Below are 25,468 nucleotides of genomic sequence, written 5' to 3' on the forward strand. Positions count from 1 at the left end.
TGTGCAGGCATGCTTACATACACAGAGCACTACCAATTTATTCGGACAGGGGTGGAAAGCATCAGTACTTTCAGCACCCAAGGAAGCTACATTGGAGCCTGGGAGATTTAGACAGCACCAGAACATGGAGAAGAGGTGGGCAGACAGGTAGATCATCTCCTCAGTTGCTGGACCCCTATAGAGGGAGGGTGCGTGTGTGTGCGCACATGCACGTGCAATAAAACAGTCACTTCCATTTATGTTTACGATTAAACGCACTGTTATTTTTTCTTTGGCAAGTCCAGTATGTGGAATGAAGCTCAGCTCTCCAGAAGCACACTTAACACCTTCTATGCTCCCTAATATACATTTTTCCTGCTGCTGCCGCCACCAGTGGCAGCTGGTACAGGTGGGGCAGAAAATGAGCTGCAGGTGTGGCTTGCTCTCACTCTTCTCACCCTGCCTGCCTCGCCACAGCCTTAACCTGCAGGTAGACATCCCCAAGCCTGGTGAATAGCAGTCCATGTGCCTCAGGTCAATGCCACGGCAGAGCAAGGCAAGAGAGAATGCGGCAGCTGTGGCAGGGCAAGGAGAGCGAGAAAGAGCTGAGCCTGCGGCTTGTTTACCGCAGCCCCCCAGCCCTGCCCATGCCAGCCACCATTGCTAAGACAGTTGCCGCCAGCCAGTTCCACCATTACTACTCCTTACCCCCACACAAGTCTTCGTAATGCGTTTATGGAGACTCTGGGCTATCAAGAAAATGGGGAGATAAAACTAATCATATGGCTGGTGCTTTTCAAGTCAAGATGCATCTCTTCCCCACCACTGCCACCACTCTAATTGTAGCCTGGACTGGCAGTGCTTAGGGCTGCTGGGACAACTCCTAGTCTTTTGGAAAGTTCAAAGCCTGCAATAGCTTTCCTCCACTTGGGGAAGCTCTGGTGTGCTTATGTGGGCCTACTCCCAACCATTTAACTTTGATCTGCCATCCACTAGGCACAGAACAAGAGTAAATACTTCCAGCCAAGTCAGATTCATGTTCTATCTGTAGAGGCCCAAACCCTCCCCGCCCCCCTTTCTCTAAGTGATTTGGCAAGACACTATGAGAGAGTCAGTGGGGAGGAACCAGCCTGATTTAATTAAATTTGTTCTCCTTGTCTAGGAGGATGCCAGGCACAAGTGAGTTTAAAAAAAATAATTCAAGGCTGGGTACTGAACCTTTTGCCATGATCTTGATCAGGATGATCCACATCTGTTTTTACCGCTGATGTTCTCCTTTCGCGGGGAACCTTATGGTACGAAACATAAAAATGACTATATATTAAACGAACATTACCTAACAGCACATTGACTTCGAGTTTAAGTATCACCCAAATTATCTCTGTGAAGAAAATTATCTCTGTGAAGACAGAGGTAAGTTAGCCAATACACATCATCTTACAAGCTTTTCATGGCACATTCATTTGACTCTGGCTAAGCTGGTGTTTTCACTTGGAACAGGCTGCTATCCACCTGCCCTGAAGTCAAAGCTTAAGTCTCAGCCAGATCTGGTATAATTCCAAAGCATTGTGTAAAGTCCCAATGTCCAACTCTTTCCCCAAGACCTTGATCTGGGTGGAATGCTTTGCTCTTACAGCACTATTTCCAGTTCATGTAAGATGCTAAATGCCTCTCAAGGAAAATATCAATGTTTACCATAAGATAAATTGGTTTTTAAAAATTGAGTGCAGTAGTGGTGGTAACTTTGGTAGATTTGACATTGACAATTTGGACCTTAGATACTAAGTTTTCACAAACCAATTTGCACATTAGGAGGAATTAACCTGAAACCTACTACACAACCGAAACCTCTGCACCCTAACACCTTTCCTTGGCAGATGTAAGCCACTCAAATGACAGTGAAAACACCTTATTTAAAACAACAGTTGTTGCAAGGCCAGTGACAGCTTCTTAAAAGCAGGAATGCTTTGCTAGCACAAACTTCCCCAACGAGGAATGTAAGCATGTGCAAGAGAGTTTAAAATGCTGCATCCGTCAGCGAGCGCATCACGGGAAGAATAGAGGGCCAGAACTATAAGCAGAGCTTTGGTTCCTGGAAAGTAAATCATGCGACACCTTGAAGCACCTCCCATTTTCAAAACATGGATCTTTGGCGGTTGATTGTCCATTTCAAGACTGCTCATGCTGCACAAGCAGAAACTAAGCTAAACGGTCTTGCACATGTTTAGGACACACCTATGGGTTAAGAAAGCAAGCATGAGGTTCTCAAACTTGTATTTAGCTTGGAAGGCTAGATACGGGGGTGGGGGACAAATGTCCCCCTGGGACCCTGAGGGAGGGGGCCTGCTGGCTGGGTGACAGCTTATTCTTTGCTCTCTGCCTCCCATCTCTCTGAAGAAGGTAGTGTGGGGAGGGGCCCTGACCTCACTTTCACTTTCCTTTACACAAAAGAATTAGCAGACAAAGGAAGCATTAAGAATCCCACCCACCATTTCTCTCCTGAAAAAGCCCCTCATATGAGAAGAGGGTCATGTGAGAAGAGGGTCCCAAATGGTCCTTTACCAGGTAATGTGGTAAATAATTGCATGTTATAATAGCATATTTTTCACACACACAATAAGCCTTTCACACACACACACACCACCTCAGCCAACAGTCGTGAAACACAAAAGTTATGGTTTGTTTTTGCCAGAAAATATTTCCAAAGAGCTCAGCCTCACTTGCCCAGGCGAGAGAGAGAGAGAGAGAGAGAGAGAGAGAGAGAGAGAGAGAGAGAGAGAGAGAGAGATTGATTGTGCTAGTAAGGATTCCAAGGCCCACAAATGACCTTCAAAGCTGCTCTTACCCAATGTGGTTCTTTCACAAGCCTTTTTACAAGGCAGGAACTAAAGAACATTGATGGATCACATCAGTAGCCTATCAGGTCCTGTAGCCTGCTTGACTAGTTTTGAATATTTACAGCAGGTGTACTCAGCACAGGGTTACTCTAGTAAGCTGCTCCAGATTTAAGGACTGTCATCAATCCAAGGCTGCATTGCCTGAAGATCTTAATTGACCCTGGTATGCCTTACTTCCATGAGTGCAGGCAAGAAGCCAAACTTTTCCACACCTGGGCTCAGGACAGGGAAGCATCTAAGTAGTCAGAAAGCTTCAGCCATATCTGGGAAATACAGCCATTACATGAGAATAGGGCTGTAGCGATCAGCCTCTCCTCCCTCTAAAGAGTTAACCAGAAGTGAACCCTTGTCTTGACTGACAGGCTGGTGAACTCCAGGGCTCAGCCAATCAGTACACCAGGTGGGTGGGACCTAGAGAGCTACTGCCAGAAAGAAGGGAGTTCTTTGTTAAGAGAAGCTAGGCTGGAAGTGCACAGGAGGACATGTGGCCATGGAGATTGGCTGCAAGAGAAAACTGTAAAGCCTGGGAAGATAGGAAGCTTGAAGTCTCATCAGGGGTTTGATGAGTTCAAGGAAAAGGGAAGTTTAGTCCAAGGGAAAGTTTCTTTAGTCAGACTTTGCATTAGGGATGTTATATTTCTTTGGTGTGTGTGCTCTGCATATTCTGGATACTGTTATATTATAGTTTACTTGCAATGTAATTGAATTAAGAAACACTAGCCTACGCTCAATATACCTAGGGCATTGCAAAAGCCTCCTTAAAAATTTAAGCAGGCATTAAGACAACCTATTTTTGTAATCCGACTAAGTATTCTTAACTGTATCTAAAAGCTGAGAAATCCTCAGATGGAAGTAGTCTGTAGTATTTGAATGAAACTGGGGTGTTTTTTTAGTTCTTTTCTTTTGACAAGCCTCTCCGAGTTGGTTTTTAACTCAGGAAAAGTTGTGGGGGGGGGATTCCTCCGGCGCAAACATGTGCCAGGTACTTCTGGTCCGATGAGGCAATGGGGCGGCAGGAAGGTATGCTGCCACCCCACTGGATCCTTTTAAAGCGCAGCACCAATGGGGGAAATGTGACGGGAGGGATAAGAGCACACACACACACACCCCGCCTTTGAGCCGCCCCCTGCTGATTCATCTCTAGCTTGCACGTGAAAGATTTCTGTACTTATCCAACAATAAAATAAAGAGAGTTTTCCCTGGGATTCCACCCCAAGCACAGGGAGGTTCAAGCTCAGTCTGTAAGAGGGGTGGTGGTGGAAGCATTTGAACCTACTAATAATACAGAATAGTTTTAGGAGAAGCCTAGCCAGGAATCTCAGCAGGGATGATTCAGCATTTCTTTCCCTCACATTAACTTGCTCATAGACAAAGGCTTTAATCCGCTACAAGGGCATACTCTCACAAGACAGGCACATTTCACAGGCCATTGGGGAGGCAGGGTCAGAGTGCATTTATAACCATTGCAATTCCATGTTATTACTAATAACTTAACAACAACCACAACTTATTAGTTCAAAGCACTAGTACAAAACCAAGGATGATTCCATGGAGACTCTCTCCCCTGACTTAGGGGAAATCCCAAATAGATGAAGTGAAGTAGGTAAACATTGAGTTTTTCCCTTCACATGAGGCCCCTTCCATAGTCTCAAGCCTATTTACCTAGTCTTAAAAAAAAAATTAAAAAATAATAATCCCGGTGACCACTACATCTGGTAGCAGAGAATGCTACATATCAACTGAGTGTTCTGTTTTATTTTATACTTCCACTGCAATTTCTCCCCCCCAAAAAGGGGGGGGGTGCTAATATTCAAAAGCCTAAGCACCAGCCTATTATATGCAACCCAAAAGAAAACCTTCTAGAGCTATACCAAGAATGTGGTGAGCTCTAAGGAATTCATCTTCATAAGTTAGGTGCTCAGCTCCCAAGTGATCCATTCCCAGGAAATCTACTGTGATTTAAGCAACTTTAATGTTAGTGACCAGCCAGTCTCCTATTAATGATTATCTCAAAATTTGACACACATTATTAGAAGGCTGCCTGATGTAGGCAGTAATCAGAGGTAAATGACAACAGCACTTCTCAGTTATCAAATGACAAACTGGAATCAGCATGTAAAAATAATGCGGCACAAAAGTTCATCTGAAGCCCTTTGGGTTCTTCAGAAATCAATGGAAATATTTCTAGAGACTTTGGGGCACACCTCTGTCTCAGATTTAGGTGTGCACTTATTTTGGTTCTCTCTCACACACACAGAGGATTTCACATTATGGTATTGAACACAGAATCCAACAACATGCCAGCAAATACAAGCACAGAATTGCCTGTTGCAAGAGATCCCAGAACAGGTTGTTTAGTCATAACTTGAAAAACGATTATCTGATACAATTTTGTTTTCACTTTAAGTCATGTAACCAGAAGTTCTCATTACACTATTTATAACCACTACAAAAGCAGCTGTATCACTTTCTTCCGCAAAGACCAAAAAGCTTTGGCCTTTTCCTCCCTTTAAAGAATGCAGGTGCATCAAAACACACTTGGGCCTGTTTAGCTCCCAGAGTCGAGGAGCCTACCTTGTAGTAGTCGTACAGCAATCCCAAGGCAGCAGCGCTGTCTTCATCCCCATTGATGCTCATCATGGCTTTGGTAGCTGCTGTGAGAGGGTTTTCAAGGAAGGATTTCCAAGCTTCATCCTCACTGGTATACGGCCGCCGCTGGGAGTAGAGGGCTTCATTCTGAAGAACCAGGACTGGCCTTTTGCTTGAGAGAGAGATTCAGACAAACAAAACACACTATTATAAAAGGTCTGCAAAGCACATGTTGGCTGGGATCAAAAGACATCCACTTCGACCACACACTGGGAATGTGCCAGTTCCAGCCCCCCCCCCCGCCCCGTTGCAGCCCCACACAGTATGCTAGAAGATGCTCCGGAGAGTCTCTTGGGTCACAGAAGTAACTTTCTAAGACACACGAGAAGCTGAGATGGAAAGCAGGGCCCAGAAGGGCCCCCATACACAAGAGGATGCCATGTGCAGCCCTTTAACTCTCACCCTTGATATTTTAAACATGTTTTAAAATTTTAAATATCATGCTAACACCACATACATTTTGTTCTGCTGAATCAGTCAGTTCACATATGAAGAAAACAAATCACGGTTTCTGAACTGAACTCAGAATAGGAAGCAACAATATCTTTGAATTCTTTCTGAAGTAATACACCCATTAAGAAAAACACATCAGAGATCCTTACTGACACATTACAAAGCCTGTGGGATACCTTGGAAGCAGTCGGGGTGAAGCAGGAAGAGAAACCCGCAAAAAATGTCATTCTTTCAGCTTTCATCTAGCACTCTAACTCAAGGTACTGGTTTGGGCCTATAAAAAACATTTAGCAAGGCTCATGTACCAAACCTATAACCTTCACCCTCATGCCCAATCACAATCCATGTACAGCATTCAGACTAAAACTTCTGCAAATGGAAAGTATTCCATTCAAACAATGGAAGGGGTGGTTTTTACTCATCCCTCTGCTCCCCAAAAGTATGTTCCTGGGGGTCCCCCAATCCAAAATGTTCAAGTCTGCAGAAAGATGAGGGGGATTGGCAGAAATTGCCCCTGCCTTGCGTATGCAGAATGTCTTCTGTTCACAAATGACTTAGTCTGCATTTGCTTTATGCAGTCAAACTACACATAACATTAAACAAGCTGTATTTCAATTTTTCCTAGGATGTGCACGAAATTGATTTAGCGTTCCATTTTGAGCTTGGAACAGAAAGCTAAATCCCCAGAATGTTCCGTCAGAACAACCAGTCAAGATAGTTATTCAAACAGAATGACCCTGTTCCAACTCGGAACATTTGAAGCGCCATTTTGGATTCCAAAATGGCACTGGGAATGTTTGGAACGTTCCAACTCAAAACGAGTCGTTTAGCACTTGGAACAGGCCCTTCATTTGAAGGGTGTTCTGTTCCAAGTTTGGAACACTCAAAATGGCCTGTTTTGAGGTGGAATGATCCATACTCAGAACATTCTGCACATCTCTAGTTTCTTGTCCACCCCACTTTTAAACAAGTAACAAAGTTAATCTCCTTAATCTACAGGAGCTGTAGGGGGCATTTGTGTCAGCAGAACTGTCTGGGGAGAAGGTTACACCCTCCACCACAAATCTAATCCAAGTCACCCCACCCCCATTATAGCTCATTTCTTTTAAAGAAGGGGTGCAAGTAAGACAGGCAAGTAATACGCAAGTAAGACAGACGTGATGTGTTTCATGTCATAGGTGCTTGACCCTAAGTAAGAACACCACCCTGAGCACATAATTATGCAACAAGGCACAAGAGTGGCTCTTACTGGGTGCTCTTGAACCATGGAACTTCTAACCTACTACTACTGCTGCTATTTATATACCACTCTTCAACCAAAGTTCTCCAAGAAGTTCACATAGCAAAAAAAACCCCACATAAATAAGATGGTCCCCTGACCCCAAAGGGCTCACAATCTAAAAATAAACATAAGGTAAACACTAGTGACAGCCATTGGAGGGGTGCTGTGCTGGGGTTGGATAGGGCCAGTTGCTATCCCCGTGCTAAATGTAAGAGAATCACCACTTTAACAGGTGTCTCTTTGCTCAGTTAGCAGGGGCTGACTGAGCTTCCGGAATGTATTTGTAGTGTTTTAGTTTACATTCTGGTTTTCGTAGGAAAAGCCTGAACATGAAGCTCCCAGTCTGGGCTAGCTTTTGACAAACTAAAGTTTAATTAGGCTTTTGTCTTGATGTTCTTCCATGTTTTATGCTTAGAGCTCACTTGTGTGCTTAAAGAGTGTCAGCACTCGCCTGGATACATGAACTGCCTTGTGTCAAGTCAGACCATTGGTCTATAACCCAGCAACGTCTGCTCTCTGACTGGCTCCCAGAGATAACAGGCAGATGAGGGGTTCTACTGTGGACCATATACACATAGGCCATGTGCTTTATCACCAAACCAGGCCTCCTCCCAATTATTGCCCCCCAAATAAGGTCAATTGTTGTTTGCTAAAATTGATAGACCGTGTGTGGGGCAGGGGGAGAAGGCTTCCAATGAAGTCCTAGTTCTGGGTTTTTTGAAGAACCTAAGAGAAAAGAGAAATGTTTTAAAGCAACCTTTTAAAACCTATAAACTCTGATCCTAAATGACAGAGATTGGATAGCAATGTTTTCTTGCCATCTTTGTGGGCTAAAACAGGGTTCTCAACTGGTAATACTCCAGATTTTGCTGAGCAACAACTGCCATCCTCCCCAACTACCATAAGTTGTGGTTCAGTATCCCTAGACAGTGAGATTTCTGTGCTAGGTGCATTAGACAATCCCTTTATTCTCTGCACAAAACACGAAAGTAATATCAAAATGACGAACTTTATGAAGTCCAGAAAACCTCTATAACAGTAGTGTAAAAACACCAGTTTCAAGGGAAGCTGTTCATTATGACTCACTAGTGAATAAACACAATGAGGGCATGAGCTCTCCAAGGACAGTTGTGTTCCGTAGTGAGTACATGCACATTACATCACATGAACATCAACGTGATTAGGTTTATGTCCACCAACAACCGCATCCAAAAGGACATTTTAAAAGACGTGTTTAGGCCTAGAAGTGGTCGGACCAGCTCCAATCCAACATGAGGGCCACCTCAGACTGTCAAAAAAGGCAGAACATTTTTAGGCCAGAGCTAATTGTTAAAAACGTTTTGCATTCACTTTGCCCCGGACCCGGAAAACCCCCGCATGTGAACCAAGACTGCCTGAGCTGACTTTAAACCAGTTGGAACACAATTATTCCTCCAGCATACACAAAGCTTAGTTAGTATTTAAGACAGAATTTGAGTTTTGCTTAAACTAAGAGAGCGGGGAAGATACACACAAACACAAGATACCATCAGTCTTTGAAGCAAAAAACAAACTCTTAAGAAACAGAGAGTTTGATCTGCACCCTATACACACTTTCCACATTCTCAGTTCACTTTATACATCCTGTGAAGAATGCTGCTACCTATGAAAGTGCATGCAGTTGCACTTTGTAACTTGTCATTCATGAGCAGAGACTTGCCTGTGGGCCTTGGGAATTCTGTGGGTGGATTACAAAGCATGGATATCTTGATTGCCCCCAAAACACACACAACATCCAAAGACGAACAGGAGTGTCAGCCAACAGGCAAGTCCCAAACAAATCTAACACTCTGCTGGTAGCCAATCCAGTGAGACATGTCAAAACCACCAAGGACTGTCACAGGAGTAGGGCTGATAAAAGAGCTCACATTCATTTCAGCCTGGATGCCACATTAAATATGGGGCCTGCACTTGCAGGTATCCTCGGCTCAAATGCTAGGCTGAGTTTTTGTAATTGTTGCCTGAGGAAGTTGACAAGGCACTCTGAGAAGTACAGTGCCCCACTTGCATGCTTGTTCTCTCTCCTCATAGCCAATGAAGGCTAATTATGAGCCTGACTAGTCTGTGTACAGTGGCAAGGAATGCCTCAGAGAGGGAAGAGATTTTTCCTGCCTTATTATACGAGACAGTGATTAGACCAGAGGTGCTCTTAACCTCAAACTTTGGAGGTGACAGACTGGGGTCCCAAGGTCTGGGGGGCTTCCAAATGGCATGGGGGACCTCCTGCAAGCCACCCCACGCCCGCCCAACTGCTGCCCCGCCACACCAAAACCTCCATTTATTTTTCTCAGAATTTCAGCCCACCATTTGCGCCATGCAGCCGGGTGATGAGCCAAGCAGGCCTCCTCCCCACCACCACCACCTCAGCCCAGCAGCTCTTGCTAACCGCAAGGCGCTCCAGCATGCCTACACAGTCGAGAGAGCTCATCACAAGCTGTGACATCACGGGCTTGTAATGAGCTATCTCAACTGCGCAGGCCCTACTCTGAATGCACAAGAGCAGACACTGCCTTGATACTGCTGCCCAGAACAAAACTCCTTCTGCTCACAGTGGTCCCTCTAATTTTCCCAATGGGGAAAATTAGAGGGACCACTACAAGCCACCCTCATGTTCTAACTTTCAACAAACTCTTTTCAGGACAGAATAATGAATTTTAAGACACAACATGGAACTTCTCAGCAAAGGCCTCGCAGGACAGCACATCTCCAGATAACAAGTGTCTATGCACCACACATCCTGTGTCCAAGCATCTTTTCTCTGTGCCCTGTTCAGATTTATAATATGGGCCCCATTTCCTCATACCATGATGAAAGGGTGAGGGAATGGGGAGAAATCTTGTTTTTGTTTGACCCTAATGACCACTAGGGGCATTGGGAGTAGAAAGAGAAGGAGACCTTCTCTCCACTCCCAATACCCCCAGGCCTCTATAACCCCTCTATGGATAGTATACTCAAGAACTTCCTGGGAGTAGTGCCGTTGTCGTCATCTTCTTCTCAGAATGCTTCTAGCTTTCTTTCTGAGCACAGTGCTTCTATAGGTCTGTCTCTGACCAACATTTAGCCAGTGGTTAGATATATGTCTTTCCTATCATCATGGACTTCTGAATAAAGTAGATTAGTTTAACCTTACATGGATTTCCATGCTTATCATTTACAAGCTGTTGCCCCCGAGACTGTTGACTTCTGCTGTAATGGGAGTGAGTTAGCTCCTGAAATACTCTGCTATATATGTAATTACCCCTAACAATCACAACAGGGACGCAAGAAACCTGCATAACCATCCTGAAGCGTGATCTACAGGGCTGGGCAAGTTTTCTTTGGCTCTAGGATCCAGTCCAAAAATTCTGGAGACAAATAATCCTTTCCTCCATTGTGTGTGGAGGAAACAGACTTGACACTCACCCCCCACAGCAATGCCCTCTGCACCATGGAAAGAGGGACTCACCAGCTTGCTTGCTTGCCTGGTCACATCTGCCTGGCTTGGACTGGTGACAGACCAATGCAACCAGAAGACAGAAAGAGCAACCTGTGCTCACCTTGCTTGCTCACTCGTCCTCCTGATTCCGTCCATCACCTAGCTTAGATGCCACGCTTACGTTTCCAGGAGCCATGGCAAGCTGGCACCTGGGAATTGTCAAACCCCGACCTACACAGGGGTGGCCAACCTGAGACTCCCCAGCTGCTAGTGGGCTACAACTCAACTCCCATCACTCCCAGCCATGATTTGTTGCAGCTAGGAATGAAGCGAGTTACACTTCAACAACAGCTAGCCCGTCTCAGGCTGACCAAGTCAATCTACAATTTAGCTTCATCATTTATTTACTTATTTCTCTAGATCAGGCTTGCTCAACTTAGGCTCCCCAGCTGTTTTTGGACCTCAACTCCCATAATCCCCAGCCACAGTGGCCAATAGCCAGAGATTATGGGTGTTGTAGGCCAACATCTACAGGAGGGCTGAAGCTGAGCAGCCCAGGTCTAGATAGTAAACGTAAAGCACAAGAGGGGCTCCCCTGTCTAGTGCTTTCCCTAGCACTTTAGTATAGTGTGCATTGCTAGTACTGAATATCATTGCTGGTCAATGACCGAAATAAACCTGTCTATCTATCTATCAAGTACTGAATATGGGCTAGTAAGTAAAAATGAATCAAAACCACCCTTACAACTGTAATTTGAATGAAGTTACATGACTGAATGATGCCGTCATATTGCTATTAAGAAGGAACCAGTTAATATCTCTTATGAAACAGTGCTTAATGAAAATGGACTATCATTATGTATGCAAACATTAAGATGTAGTTAATTCATGCCCCCATAACAGTATTTAAAGCATTAAAATAGTAATTGTTTGCAACTGATCTACACATAATAAAACTATTTCCCCCCAAATACTTCTCCTGCAAAAGAACCATTAAAAGTAATTCATCCATTAAACAGCTAGTTTATTTACCATCTCTCAAAGATTAGGCCCCAACTGTCAGGAATGCAAACAGTAAAGCAGAAATTGTAAGTAGTAAAAACACTGAAATTCATGTTGTGGTGTTCCCTCCACTTCCCTAAGTGGAAAAAAGTTCCAGATACTACCTTCTACAGGGTCGGTTTCCTTGCAACAAGCAAGCACTGGAGATTGACAATGCATTTTGTACAACTGACAGTACCTTTGTCTCCAGTACAAGTGTTCAAACGTACAAGTTGAGTAGATGGTAAGCAACTGCACGCACACACATACACGTGCACACACACACACAGAGTACAGGGAGAGGAGAGCTGGTCTGGTGGTAGCAAGCATGACTTGTCCCCATAGCTAAGCAGGGTCTGCCCTGGTTGCATATGAATGGGAGACTAGAAATGCAAGCACTGTAAGATATTCCCCGGGGGGGTGGAGCCTCTCTGGGAAGAGCAGAAGGTTCCAAGTTCCCTCCCTGGCATCTCCAAGGTCGGGTTGAGAGAGATTCCTGCCTGCAACTTTGAAGAAGCTGCTGCCAGTCTGTGAAAACAATACTGAGCTAGATAGACCCATGGTCTGTACGAATCCTAAACAGTACCAGCCCAGCATGTCAATATTCTTTTCCCTTTCTTCCAGTTTCCCTCTCATAACTTTTTTTCCTGACAGGTAGCCTGCTTCTGGACATTGAGAATCCCACATAGCTACCATGATTAAGCTACTGATAGATCCATACTCCATGACTTTGTCCAGTCTCCCTTTAAAACCATACAAGTGACTCGCTACCACCACACGTTGTGACAGTGAATTCCAGAAAGTATGCATTGTGCAGTATTAAGAAGTACTTTCTTGTGTCCAGTCTGAATTGACTGCCAGTCAGTTTCACAGAGTTCTAGTATTAGGAAGTGCAGGGGGTGCGGGCATCTCTCTGTGTGCTCTCCCCACACCACACATAGTTTATAAACTGCTATAAAAATGTCCCCTCCACTCCCTTAGTTGGCTTTTTTACCAAATAAAAAGCCCCAACAAGCATTAGCCTTTCCTTGTATGGAAGGTGTTCTGTTTTCGCTAGACTGGATACCAACTGCATAAGGAGAAAAATAAGAAGCTGCCTTATACCCAGTCAGACCATTGGCCCACCTAGTTTAATACTGTCGAATCCAGCGGCTATTGAGGGCTTCAGGCAGAAAACTTTCTCAGCCCTACCTAGATACGCCAGGATTTAACCTGGGACCTTCTGCATCCTGAACAGAAACTCTACCACCAAACTATGACCCTAACTGCAAGCAAAGCAACTGCAAGGCTCCATTTTTAAAGCAGTTATTTTTGCATTGTCTATATAAGACTATATATATTCTATATAAAACATATATACTGTAATATAAGTTATAAGAGACACTGGAGAATACTTAAGTTTAAAAGGGGAGAGGCCAAAAGGGATGAGGTTAGAGGAGGAAAGGACAGTACCAAAGGCGATCAATGACATTCTGCTGTCCAAGGCCCCACAAAACTATGGTATTGGCCTTGCTCTGACTAAGGGACACAGAATCTACTTAACAGATACTTAGAATTAGTGCTTCACATTAGCCCTAGTATGGCATTCCGTCATGTGTGTGTACAGGTGTCTGTATATGTTTTTATGTGAATAAAAACATTCATTTTAAAAGTGAACCTGGGCACAGGCCCATTGAATGCAGGGCACAGACAGGAAGTATACCGCTAAACCTGCGTTGAACATAATGGCATCCTCTCTGCAGTCAGTGAGAGTTCAGCAAGGAGTGGGAGCTGGTGGTGCGGGCTTCCTTCTTGACTGAAGGACAGCCCACACAGCCAATCATGCTGGAGTTGAGGGAGGAGCTCCCTCCCTCAACTCCTGTTCCAGGGGACACAGCCTGAAGTTTCGCATTTGGATGTACTGCAGGTTGTGTACAACCTCAGGTTGTAGCAGTGAAACTCACTACAATCCAAGAGTTCAGACTGGAGTTCCAAATCTGAACCCTCGGTGTCATCACTGCGCCTACCTCCAATTACCCACATTCACACATAGCTCGCAGAACTACTGGCCCCTTCAACTGCAGTTCCATGTTATGTGTGAATTTGACCAAAGTATGGACAAGGCTAATGATGCTCAGAAGCCATTTTGAGCCTTTGAAAATAAAATGGTATACAAAGCCAGTAAATAAACAAACAGCACAATAACCAGTTGACCAAACAGTTGGTCAATAGACAGTTGACCAAACTATCCCATGGCAAATTCACTCTTGTATAGCTTGGCACAGGTAGCATGCCAGCATAATGGCAAGGAGGACTATCATCACACATCAGGTGTCAATGTGTGCACCTCACCTTCTGGTGACACAAAACAGGGCTCTCTCGGTTATGGCACCTGGCCTTTACAATTCCCTACTCAGTTCAGTTTGTTAAGTGCCCACCCTGACTCCCCTGCCTGATCCTGTCCTGTTTGTGGATTGCGGCAGGGGGTTAAACCCAGTTCTCCCCCCCACTTTTTTCATTTTTAAAAAATTATTTTATACATTTATATACCAACTCAGCTCATGTATCTGTGGTTTACATCCTAAAACATCCTAAAATATTAAAGCAATAAAAATTTAACACAATACAAGATTTTAAAGACCATTTTTTAAAATGTCAGTTCTTCATTTGTTTCATGATGGTTTTAGCCACAGCAAGAGTCTGTGAGCACGAGGCAGGATAGAAATATGTAAATATATAACAACCTAGATGACAAAAACGGGCATCCCCCCTCACTCATTATTGTCACTCAGGTCAGCTTCCTTGAACAAACCAAACACCACAGCAAAAGGCCCCAACCTGCCCGAACCAAAAGGTGTCAAAATCTGGTACTGAAACAAATAGTTGTTTTATACAGGCTGCTATCCACAGTCTCTCCTCCTCCAGACATTCAGACGCAACAGGTTTGCATTTGGAACCAACGTCCAGACCCCAACACAGAAATTCTGCCTATATTTTTAAAACTTTCCGAGGCAGCAGGAGAAGATAAAGCCAATGTGCCTTGCACCCCATTCCTCTACTCACCTGCTGAGTCTCCTCCCTTGCCTACTATGTGGTAAAACAAGAGTCCTACTTGCTACAGCAGGCAGGGGAGGGGCAACAGCTATATCTTCTCCTGCTAATTTGGCATTTCTAGAGGTGTAGGGTAGGTTTTCAGATCTGTAGTCCGATAGCTAGCAGCTTGACCCATACAGTCACCATGCATTCCCACAACTTATGAGACCTGTGACTATACACCCAGTTCCACTTGGAACCCTTCCTTAGCAACACAAAAGATGAGCCTTCGCCTCCATGTGGGCAACTATTAACTTTGATCTTCCTTCTATAATTGTAAAGCCATTACTGCTGCCTACTGTAGGAGTTCTCAGCCTTGGTCTCCAGATGTTACTGAACTACAGCTACCATCATCCACAGCCACAATGGTATTTGGACAAGTTTGAGAAGCCCTGGCATAGTAGTACAAGAAGCCGAGAGACCTGCAAGCCAAGAGATGCCAGCTGCTGCTTTACAGCATCCTTAGGATTAATTTGGCCAAGGCAGTGTGGAATGATCTAATCATTCCAGCCATTACAACAATTCCATCCAACAGCAGCTACATACAACAGGATCAGTAATGTTTTGACAGGCACCAGTCTATCAAATTAGATAGACAGAACAGTCAAAGTACATTACTGGCACAGAAAATGTGCTCAAGCAGCTCCAGGACAGGCTGCACATTAGAAGCTACAATTATTGGGAAAGGCATCAAATTATGTGTAAATAAGCAATTAACTGCAGCCATTTAAAATACTGCCATCGGGCTGTTTCACACATTACACAGCAATAAATCCAGCTTTTCCATGAAGTGAACAATCAAAGCACGAGCAGTCAATCCCAGCTCTCAGATAAGCATCCCGGCAGGAACTTCTTCAGACTCAGAGAGGCAAGTTCATTTGAAGCTCTTCCTTCTCTTCTCATTTGGAAAGTACCTGTTGGTCAGGGCTGGTGTGATAGGAGAGGAGAGCTGGCCTTGTGGTAGCAAGCATGACTTGTCCCCTTATAGCTAAGCAGGGTCCACTTTGGCTGCATATGAATGGGAGACTTAACATGTGAGCACTGTAAGATATTCCCCTCAGGGGTTGGAGCCACTCTGGGAAGAGCAGATGGTTTCAAGTTCCCTCCCTGACTTCTCCAAGATAGGGCTGAGAGAGATTCCTGCCTGCAACCTTGGAGAAGCCACTGCCAGTCTGTGAAGACAATACTGAGCTAGATAGACCAATGGTCTGACTCAGTATATGGCAGCTTCCTATTACTGCCCCACCCCTGGTTACATTGGTCAAGGGCAGCTGCCTTCATTGCCCCCCACCCTTTATATCATACTGGCAGCCTGGGACCTGGGCACCAGTATGATACACAAGACCCCCAACACTCCATCTGTCAAATTCACGCTTCACACATCTAAGTTGTACAACTGGACCTTCACATTTCCATGTGTATGCTATTTGCAGAAAAGGTGGGTAGAGCTACCATTGTGTCCCCAAGAATCAAACTGAGTTTAAGCTAGGCTGTAAATCACACATAATGATCAAAAAACAAAGCGTTCCTACGCATATATCTTCTTACATGAGAAACTGCTTGTAGCCCTGTATGTAACCCATCATATTGTAACAAACACATGCCTGTCTATCTTGACATACATAAGAAACAACAGGAAACCCTGATACTGGAGCACATCTACTGTGCTCCATTTCCCACCATGTAACCATGTGTATTCATCATGTACACACACAGAGCACATACCATTTATTACTTGGAAGCAAAATCTGGGTAGAAAATTCATCTTGTTAGCCCATGAGCCAGGTCCACACATTTTAGACATTGGTACCATATCAGGGGACAAATGTTCATAGTGATTTTGGACAATGTCTACTCCCCTAGAGATGGAAAATGGGTGATAGAATTGTTGCACTTACAGCTTTCTCTGTGATCACCCTTTATTTATCCCCATTTTCACATGATTAGGGTAAAATTGCAGTCATTTTTTTGCAGGGAAAAAGGGCCAGGGTTAGGCTAACAGTGAATAAATAATTGCACTCTCTCCATGGAATCATCTTTGGAAAACATTCCTGCCAGTTTTCATTTCCATTCCTCTGACAACATCAATAAAATGTTATAGCTTTTAAAACACCACTGCAAATTTGTCTGCTGCCCAATGATCAGAACAAGAAGTCGTTCTAGTAAGAACTAATCACCCTACTTTCCTTTCAGGGTCTCTACAAATGGACTAAATATGGTTCAAATCAAGGTTCACAAGTTAGCCCACTTGCACCTCAATTGTTTACGTGTCCGCCATCTTGGATCAGGGTGGATGACTTCATCGCACACCATACCATTGAGGTGTCCATATGCGTCCCCACAGCTGCACCCGATTTGGTTCATATTGGTCCAGGCGTTGTGAAGCTGATGAGGGGGGGACATACACACGGAATGCCTGGTGATCTCATAAGCCTATTGGAAAGTAGGCTAAAAACATCATATAATGAAATCTGATTGTATTTAATCATTCATTCATATACTTTCTCTGTGTAAACCACTTTGGGAACTTCTGTTGAAAAGTGGTATGTAAATATTTGTTTTAGTAGTAGTAATAGTATTGTAATGCTGTCACCTGTTTTGCATCTCTAGGGGTGTCGATCCTATCAAAAATCATGAGTATTCATTCCCCCAAATGGTGCCAACCAGACCAGCTGGCTCATGTACTATGTGTGAAGTGGCCATAAGATACCCCTCATAGCAGAAGAAGGAACAAACCAAGGAACAGAAACCAGGGAGCGGGGGGGGGGAGAAGGGGCCACAGAGAGCTACCAACATCTCAATCTGCAGCTGAACAGTCAGCAATATGCTTGGCAGACTCCAAACGCATATTTTTGTAAGTCTCCTTTCTCATTGCAACACCCAAATAAAATGCACAAATGCCTTAAAGGTAACCTAGCTGGGTTTAAAAGGAGTGTAGAAAGAATTATCTTTAGTGCTATCAACAAAGCACAGGGTTTGGCAGTAACTCAATCCCTTTACAGAGCCGCAGGTTCTTTTAGAAAAACAAGTCCGTATTTTCTGAAAAAGACAGCGAAATGTGTATTTTTCTGACAGCTGCCTTGTGTCAAGTTTTAGCTTCTGAAGGGTCTATTGGCATAGCTAACAGTGCACACAATACTAAATGGTATTTAGCCAGATCTGGAAATAAGTCTTCTATTGTGTGTGTAATTACTTCATAACTACTGGTTCGTTTTCTGCTTGAATAATTTGCAAAAAAAAGAAAGAAAGAAAGAAAGAAAGAAAAGAAAAGAAAAAAGAAAATAGGAGAACATTTCGGCAGTAAGTGCTCTGTGAACTGCTAGGATATTCTGTGTTATAACACAGCGGTAGTCTCATGTAGCAAAGAGGGCTAGTCTTTTCCATGTACTTTTGATCCCATAGTAGAATTTGCCAGTGCTCACCTTGCTAAGCAGTACTTGTTTTAGGGATGACAACAACCAATTAGTTAAACAATGATTTGCTTTAGGAAACCTATAGTCATACTTCCTCGACTAGTACAGGTTAGCAGAATGCAGCGAGTTGACTCAAACCCTAGAACTTGTGCAGATTTTCTAGCCCCCACCCCCCCAAACTTGTGGACTGAGTCACAACTGAATCCAAATCTAGAAACCTCTTGGTTGCCTTAAACTAGATCGGAACCAAACCCATACACAAAAGTTGGTAATCAGTTCAAAAATATGATCCAAAAAGCAAATCCTTCACTTTCAATTGTATTAATCATGTTTTATGTTCCTGATTTTGATCCTGTTGTATATATTTTGTAAAAAGTCTTTCCCCCTAATACTTACTGCAGTCATTTTATAGTTGTATTGCAAAAAAAGAGTTTATTTAATAGTATTCTGCATTAAATCATTCAAAGTGAATGAACCAGTTACCAAAACACTTTTTAAAGTTAGTGTGTGAACCAGCAAGTTAAGAGAATACTGATGAATCTGAACCAAATCAAAATTTTAATGGCTCAAGTCCCTGGTAAAAGTAAAGTTGTGCCATCGAGTCAGTGGCAGCTCTTGGCGCCCACAGAGCCCTGTGGTTTTCTTTAGTAGAATAGAGGAGGGGTTTACCATTGCCATCTCCCGCACAGTATGAGATGATGCCTTTCAGCATCTTCCTATATCGCTGCTGCTCGATATAGGTGTTTCCCATAGTCTGGGAAACATACCGGCGGGGATTTGAACCAACAACCTCTTGCTCCCTAGGCAAGTTACTTCCCTGCTGCACCATTAGGTGGCTCTCAACTACCCTAGTGGCAGGTACTTTTTATTTACAGGTATCTCACATTAAGTAGATTAATTTGGTGTCTTTCATAAATTAACATGCTGTGGGGAGATTTAGAGGACGAAGCTAAAGTAATGAAGTAGAACATCTTTTTTCAAGAGGCATTTATAGATTTTGCTAATTAAGAGCTCCAAAACCTTTATTACATATCTATCACTATCACCCCCCAATACATGATGTCCTCCTCCATTTCTCAAGGGAATACAGAACTCAACAAACAGTCTAGGCTTTGAAGAGAATCCACTCTAGGGAGATAAGAGATTAAACCTGTTCTCGATTTGGATACCAAAGCAGGCAATTACTGAGCATTGGTAACAATCCTAACTAATTTAACAAAATGTCTAATAGCTTAGAGAGCATCTTGGCAATCTGTCACATTGTGGGACTAAACAATGCTGCAAATATTTCTTTTACTAACCTGCATTATGTTCTGAAATACAGGTATCTAATAAATTTGTTTAAAAACCAAAACAAAGTCAGTAGTTGGGGTGGAGAGTAAAGGGGAACCCGGAAAATGCAGCTGTCCATCTAGCTGAATCTTCTGGATTGCAGGTTTCCTCAAAATGATTTTAGGGCTTGGCCATCCTCCCACTAGTAGCTTCATCTAATGTAATAATCACTGGGAAATTTATACTATTGTACTAAGGAAAGTAGGAAACCACACAGATTCCCAAAATTCAAACTACTACTTTCCTCTTCCAACAAAAACAGTTGACACGCAGGACAAACCTATGCCCAGAAAGAGAGAGCGCTTGTACACACAATTCACACACTCTTCTGTTCATTATACCAAAGAATGGGACGATGTTTCTCAGGGTAAGTTCAGGAAGGGAAGAACTGGAACAAGTTGGGAGGGGGATGTTTTGGTATGCAGATGAAACAGAGGCCAGAATATTCATCAGGGAAAGTACAATTATTGCTTCAAAAAGGTAAATATGGCAATACCCAAAGACTTGTTTTATTTAGCTAGCTGACAAAATCCAGCACTGTCATTTGTAATGTGTCTCCAGCATTCCAATCCACCACAAATTCACTTGAAAGGAAGTTCTGCGGAAAGCTATGAGTCTTTTTCCAAGGAAGAATACTCACACCTTAGGTGCCACACCCAAATCCATGACTTGGAAGTCCAAGTGATTTAGGTAGGCCTTACTTCTGATAAAGTATGCTTAGGAGCGAAGAAATATATGATGTAATCAGAAGGACCAGTGTGTTCAGCAGGATTTACTCCCAAATAAGTGTGCATTGGATTGTAGCCCCAGCCACATCGTTCTGCAGTGCTTTTCTGTAGCAAGAGTCATTTTTACAGTACAATTCTAACATGTTTTGATTGTAAGTACCACTGGATTCAATGGGATTTACTCCCAATAAAGGATACACAGGTACAAAGAGAATCCCCATCCCTCGCATACATAAATCTATCTAGTCTTAATCCAACAGCTTTGGATAAAATAGATAACATGGGTCACCTCATGTTCTGTCCAAAAAAGTCAATGTACAAAAAGAAAAATCTTGGGTGGAAACCACATTACAGCTCCAAGAGTAAAGTCTGCAGTTACCACTGTGAGATTTACACTGAAACACCCAAGTACTATAAAGAGATGTATCCACAAGTGGCTACTCCCCAGCTTTCAAGTGGAAGTAAAATATGAACTCTGTTACTCTGTTTGCAGGTTACACTGGCAGCTAGCAAAGCTGCCAAGCAGGAAGATGACAACATGCCAGAGCCCAGAGGTATTCAGCAGTTGACTGATCAGCATTTCTGCCCTCAAGTCTCTTCCATGGCATTAAGTTAAATGAAGCATCAGATTAGATTTTGAATGCAGAAGTCAGAAGATGACAGCATTCTAAGCACAACAGTGATGTTAAGAGAAGAAGCACTCTTCAACATTCCAGTCATGACCATTATCAAGATTTAATAGGTTTTGAACTCATACAGTGTCGGATATGTCTGATGCACTTCTGCTTCTCTAGCAGATTACTTCTCAACTGGAACATGCTAACTCACAGTTCTGAAAAGTGATGAGTTAGATGCTTGAACTTAAGATCCCAAAGATCCCTTAAGACTCCCAAGACCCCTTAAGGAGGTTGCACATTAGCCTTGTGCCCACCACACCAAAAGTCAATTTTTACAACTTCTAGAAGCACCCCAATGTGACTGGCAATAGCAGATCAGACAATCCACTTGAAGGCAGGAATCCTGCCCCAGGCAAAACAACTGAAATTTAGAAGAAAGAAATTGCTAGCTCTGACCTGTCACTACACACATACACACCCACCCCAGATTACCTGGACAAGTCTACTTTCCCTGGAGAATGATGAGCGTCACAAAAATCCATCAGTTTCTTCGCCAACAGAACATTAAGAAGGGGCCTTTGGATGTCCAGCAACTAGATCTGCACATCAGGGTCTAATAATGGCACACACAGAGAGAGCTAAATCTCATTACAAGTAGAGCACCAGTGCTCAAGCTGTTCAACAACAACAAAAGAGCTGAGGTGTGTGACTCAGGTAATGCCCCAGTTCAGGCAGCTCTAATGGCCCAGCCCTTGTCCTGCTGTCTTCAAAAGGAGGTGGAGAGAAGCACACGCGGCTCTTCATTAGGTTCCTGCCTGCATCAGAGAAAAGCAATCAGAACTAGAGCCCTGGGCATGAGGAGGATCTGGAGGAACCTTCTCTCCTTTCTTTCTTTCTTTCTTTCTTTTTTTGGTGCGACTTGCAGCTCCTCCCATTAGGGATTATTTGTCATACTCAGCATTCAAAGAGACAGAGGAGGAGACGAGGGTGTCCAGCAACGCCTGCCGCAGTGTCACATTCCCAAGCCCAGCTCATCACCAGGAGGCTCTCTTTACCAAGCCAGACCCGGCACGTTTACGCATCCATACGCGCAGTTCAGAGGTTTCAAAACCTTCCAAGTCGCCCCACACACCCACCGTTGGCGGACCTTGTACACATTCCGATGGACAATCTAATCCAAGGAAGAGCGAGGGTGCTTTGGATCAGTCATCCCCCCCCCCCAAGAATCACATCATCAGATAATACACAGGTGCACACTCGGACTCAGTCTTTTGCACGTTTATGTGGGAGTGAGACCCTCGGAACTCAGTAGCACTTGCTTCAGAGGAAACCTGCACAACATTGGGATGCACGTTTGAATGAGCCAGACCCAGCCAAGAACGCCTCCCTCCATCCCCACCCGCGAAGAGAAAACTGCCCTCGATCTCACTCTCACTAAGCATACAAGAAACTTTAAGGGCCCCTTTCTTTAGCCCACCTCAGTCTCTTCCTGGAGAAACAGATATACAAACACGTTCCGTATCCGGTACAGGGGGCGGGGGGGGGGGGGGGCGGCGGAGAGAGACCACCTCCCCTTTGTAAACCAGCGGACTAGAAATATTGGGGGCGAGGGTGCAGCGAAGTTCGGGCATGTCCAAGTCAAGCATAAGTAACCGAGACACGAAGTCACTAACATTGCAGGGCAGACGCCGCAGGAGGCGCAGCAGGTGCCACAAAGCAGAGAGCCCACGAACGAACGAACCCCGGCTTGCGACGCAGCAAGGATCGCAGTCCCTTTAGCGTCCGGTGTCGGGGATCAGGTCAAGCCTCGTCGCTTCCAAGAAGCGCACACCCCAACTCCCTTAACGCGGGTCGGTCGCGCGCCCATTTAACCCCCTTCAGCTACGCTTCGCCCATTTGCAACGGCTAAAAAAAGAATGGATCCCTATCTCTTATTCGATGAAGTAGGCTTAAAGTGGAGCGAGGACTCCAGTCCGCCTTGGTGGCCGAATGCAACGAGGAGGAAGACGGCGACTCCTGCTTCATTTAATCCAATTACTCCATCGGCAGATTTGTGTTTAGAATAAGGCATAGAGGCAGAAAGAGGCTTGAAGCGTCCCTTCTCCTCCTCTGCTCAGCCGCTCCCCGAAACTGCACCCCCATCAGGGCCAAAACTGGGCGCGGGCGGGGGCGGGGGGAATAACCCAGCCACCTTGGATGCTCGCAATTCTTCCCCGCTGGGCACTTGGCATTGCTGGTAGTAGTATCCCAAACCCACACGCCTCAGACCGTGAGAGCCCCCCGCCCCGCCCGATCATCCCCATTAGCAATAGCGACCATCTCAGCAGGCATTGCAAGGCAGAGGATGAGGTCCCACTGGATGGGGAGGGGGCGGGGGAGGAGCAGAAGCACCGGCCGGACCTGCCCGGACTCACCCCCTCTCTCCCTCACCTTCCCGTCTGCCCAGCTCGATCACTTACTTGTCGTACTCTTGTGTCATGTCTGGCAGTCAGTGGGTGGCAGAACTGGCCTGTCTGGTTGGGACGGGAACTGGTTGCGGCCCGGGCAACTGGGGAGGGGATGAGGGAGAAAAAAGACGAGCAGGAGGAAGAGCGAGCGAGAGAGCGCGCAGCCCGCCGCACAAACGGGTTTTGTCGGCTTTTCTCGCTCGCTCGGTCGGCTCCCGGGAGTCGCAGGTGGACTCGGCACTGCGCCCGCCTTCCGATTGGCTGACAGCTACAGGCTGGTGCTGGGAGGGACGGCAGCCCGTCCGACCTACGCCCTGGCAGCACGCCTGATTGGAGGAGACTGTGCAAGGGGCGGCGCCAGCTGGTGTTGCCGCGTTCCAAATGGAACCATAGGTGTCGGTGAGCTCGCTGTCACGCAGCGTGGAGGAGGGCTGGTAAAGCGCGTGGGAGAGTCCCAGAATTGCCCGTGTGGGGAGCCTCTCTGGAAAGTTATCCGATTGCCTCTGCACAGTGCGGCCCAAGAGTTTATCTCCCTCAGCAGCCCCTCTTTATATGCCCTGTGGCACCCTGCCTGCCTGCCATGCCTTGCCTTGCCTTAAAATTCAGCTCTGGCTGAAGGACAGTTGAAAGCGACGACGGGAATCTAGCTTCAGCCTTCTCAATCAATAGTACAGGTTTAAGGGGTTTAAACAACAACGCCTGCTTTAGTTTTACACAGTCATGTCGTTGGTTTCCTTACTACTAGCATTTCTCATTAGCATCTCTTATTTATTTAAAAGATGTATATCCTGCCCTTCCACTTGAGAAGCCTTCAAGGCTATTCACATCCATCAAACATGTCTCAATCTTCTCAAAAACACATTTTTAAAAGTCATCAAGTCAAATATGCCAACAATAAAATTGGATGGGAAAATGCCCAGGTTAATACAAGTGTCTTAATTGATCTTAAACACACAAGTATCTCTGTGTATTCCACAACAAGGGCGCTGCTACTGAAAAGACTCTGTAGATACCATCTGCCTAGCTTCTGAGGGCAGGAGGCCTCAGGGCAGGACCTCAGGGCATGATCTCAAAAAGGGAGCCCGTTCATAGTGAAGCTTACTATACCAAGCACTTATACCATAATATCCCCAAAGCCCCTGGTATAGTGGATTAGGTAAGGAACTTCCCCAAGGCTACTGCTGTGTATAATGGCTGAGTGGGGATTTGAAGTGAGTTTCCTACGCCTAGTCTATCTGCACATTGTACAACTGGGAAGGTTAGAGTAGGCTTGATCATGAATGGTGAACCAATATTAGCCATATCATAGTAGACACCACCTCACAAAGATATAATCAGAGATTTTATTTTGGTTACTCCATGTTCTTTTGAGTTTCAGTTCCACAGTTTATCTCATTCATTCTTCCAATTCTGCACAAAAGTAGATTTTATGCAAAATATAAAGGTGTGTGTTTTGCTGGAAAATTAATAAAATTGATTACATGTTTGATTTCCCAAAGCTCCTATGATATTATATGATCTTCTAGGATTAGTGATGACAACGACCACTATTACTACTAGGCTCTGTACCAGAGGATTGAAAAGCAGCGAATGTAACTCCAGTTTCCAAAAAGGGATGGGTGGGGGAGAGACTGGGAAATTACAGGTTGGTTAGATTAACTTCTGTGCCAGGCAAATTGATGGGAAGCATACTTTTGTTAAACATATAGAAGATCAGGCCTCGCTGAAGAAGAACATATAGAAGGAGAAAAATATAGAAGGGCTGGCCTTGGCTTCTGCAAGGGCAAGTCTTGCCTCACTAACTTTTTGGAGTTCTTTGAGAGTGTCAGCAGGCAGGTGGACAAAGGTGATCAGTTTGACATAGTATACTTGGATTTCCAAAAAGCTTTTGACAAAGTTCCTCACCAAAGGCTCTTAAATAAACTTAGCAATCATGGGGTAAGTGGACAGGTTGGTAACTGGTTGAAGGACAGGAAACAGAGGGTAGGAAAAAATGGACAGTTTTCACAATGGAAGGAAGTAAAAAGTGGGGTCCCCTAGGGATCTGTACTGGGACCAGTGCTCTAACTTGTTCATAAATGATCTAGAAATAGTGGTAAGCAAA

The 25,468-nt window shown here is 44.6% G+C and overlaps 1 protein-coding gene across 3 annotated transcripts in view; it reads right to left on the bottom strand.

The window, feature by feature from the left end:
* GRHL1 (grainyhead like transcription factor 1) overlaps nt 1-23,606 on the bottom strand; it is an 82,646-nt gene extending 59,040 nt beyond the window's left edge. For all 3 annotated transcript variants that reach the window (XR_008313772.1, XM_053285705.1, XM_053285704.1), the window contains exons 1-3: nt 23,377-23,606; nt 5,451-5,637; nt 1,198-1,268 (exon numbers count right to left, since the gene is read on the bottom strand). Coding sequence is in view for 2 of the 3 variants with exons in the window: in XM_053285705.1 (XP_053141680.1) it covers nt 1,198-1,268; nt 5,451-5,637; nt 23,377-23,396 (278 nt within the window). In the remaining variant the exon portion in view is untranslated. The remainder of the gene's footprint in view (nt 1-1,197; nt 1,269-5,450; nt 5,638-23,376) is intronic.
* Between the last annotated feature and the right edge of the window lie 1,862 nt (nt 23,607-25,468).

This window comes from Hemicordylus capensis, chromosome 1 (genome assembly GCF_027244095.1).
Source record: "Hemicordylus capensis ecotype Gifberg chromosome 1, rHemCap1.1.pri, whole genome shotgun sequence".
Lineage (NCBI taxonomy): Eukaryota > Metazoa > Chordata > Lepidosauria > Squamata > Cordylidae > Hemicordylus > Hemicordylus capensis.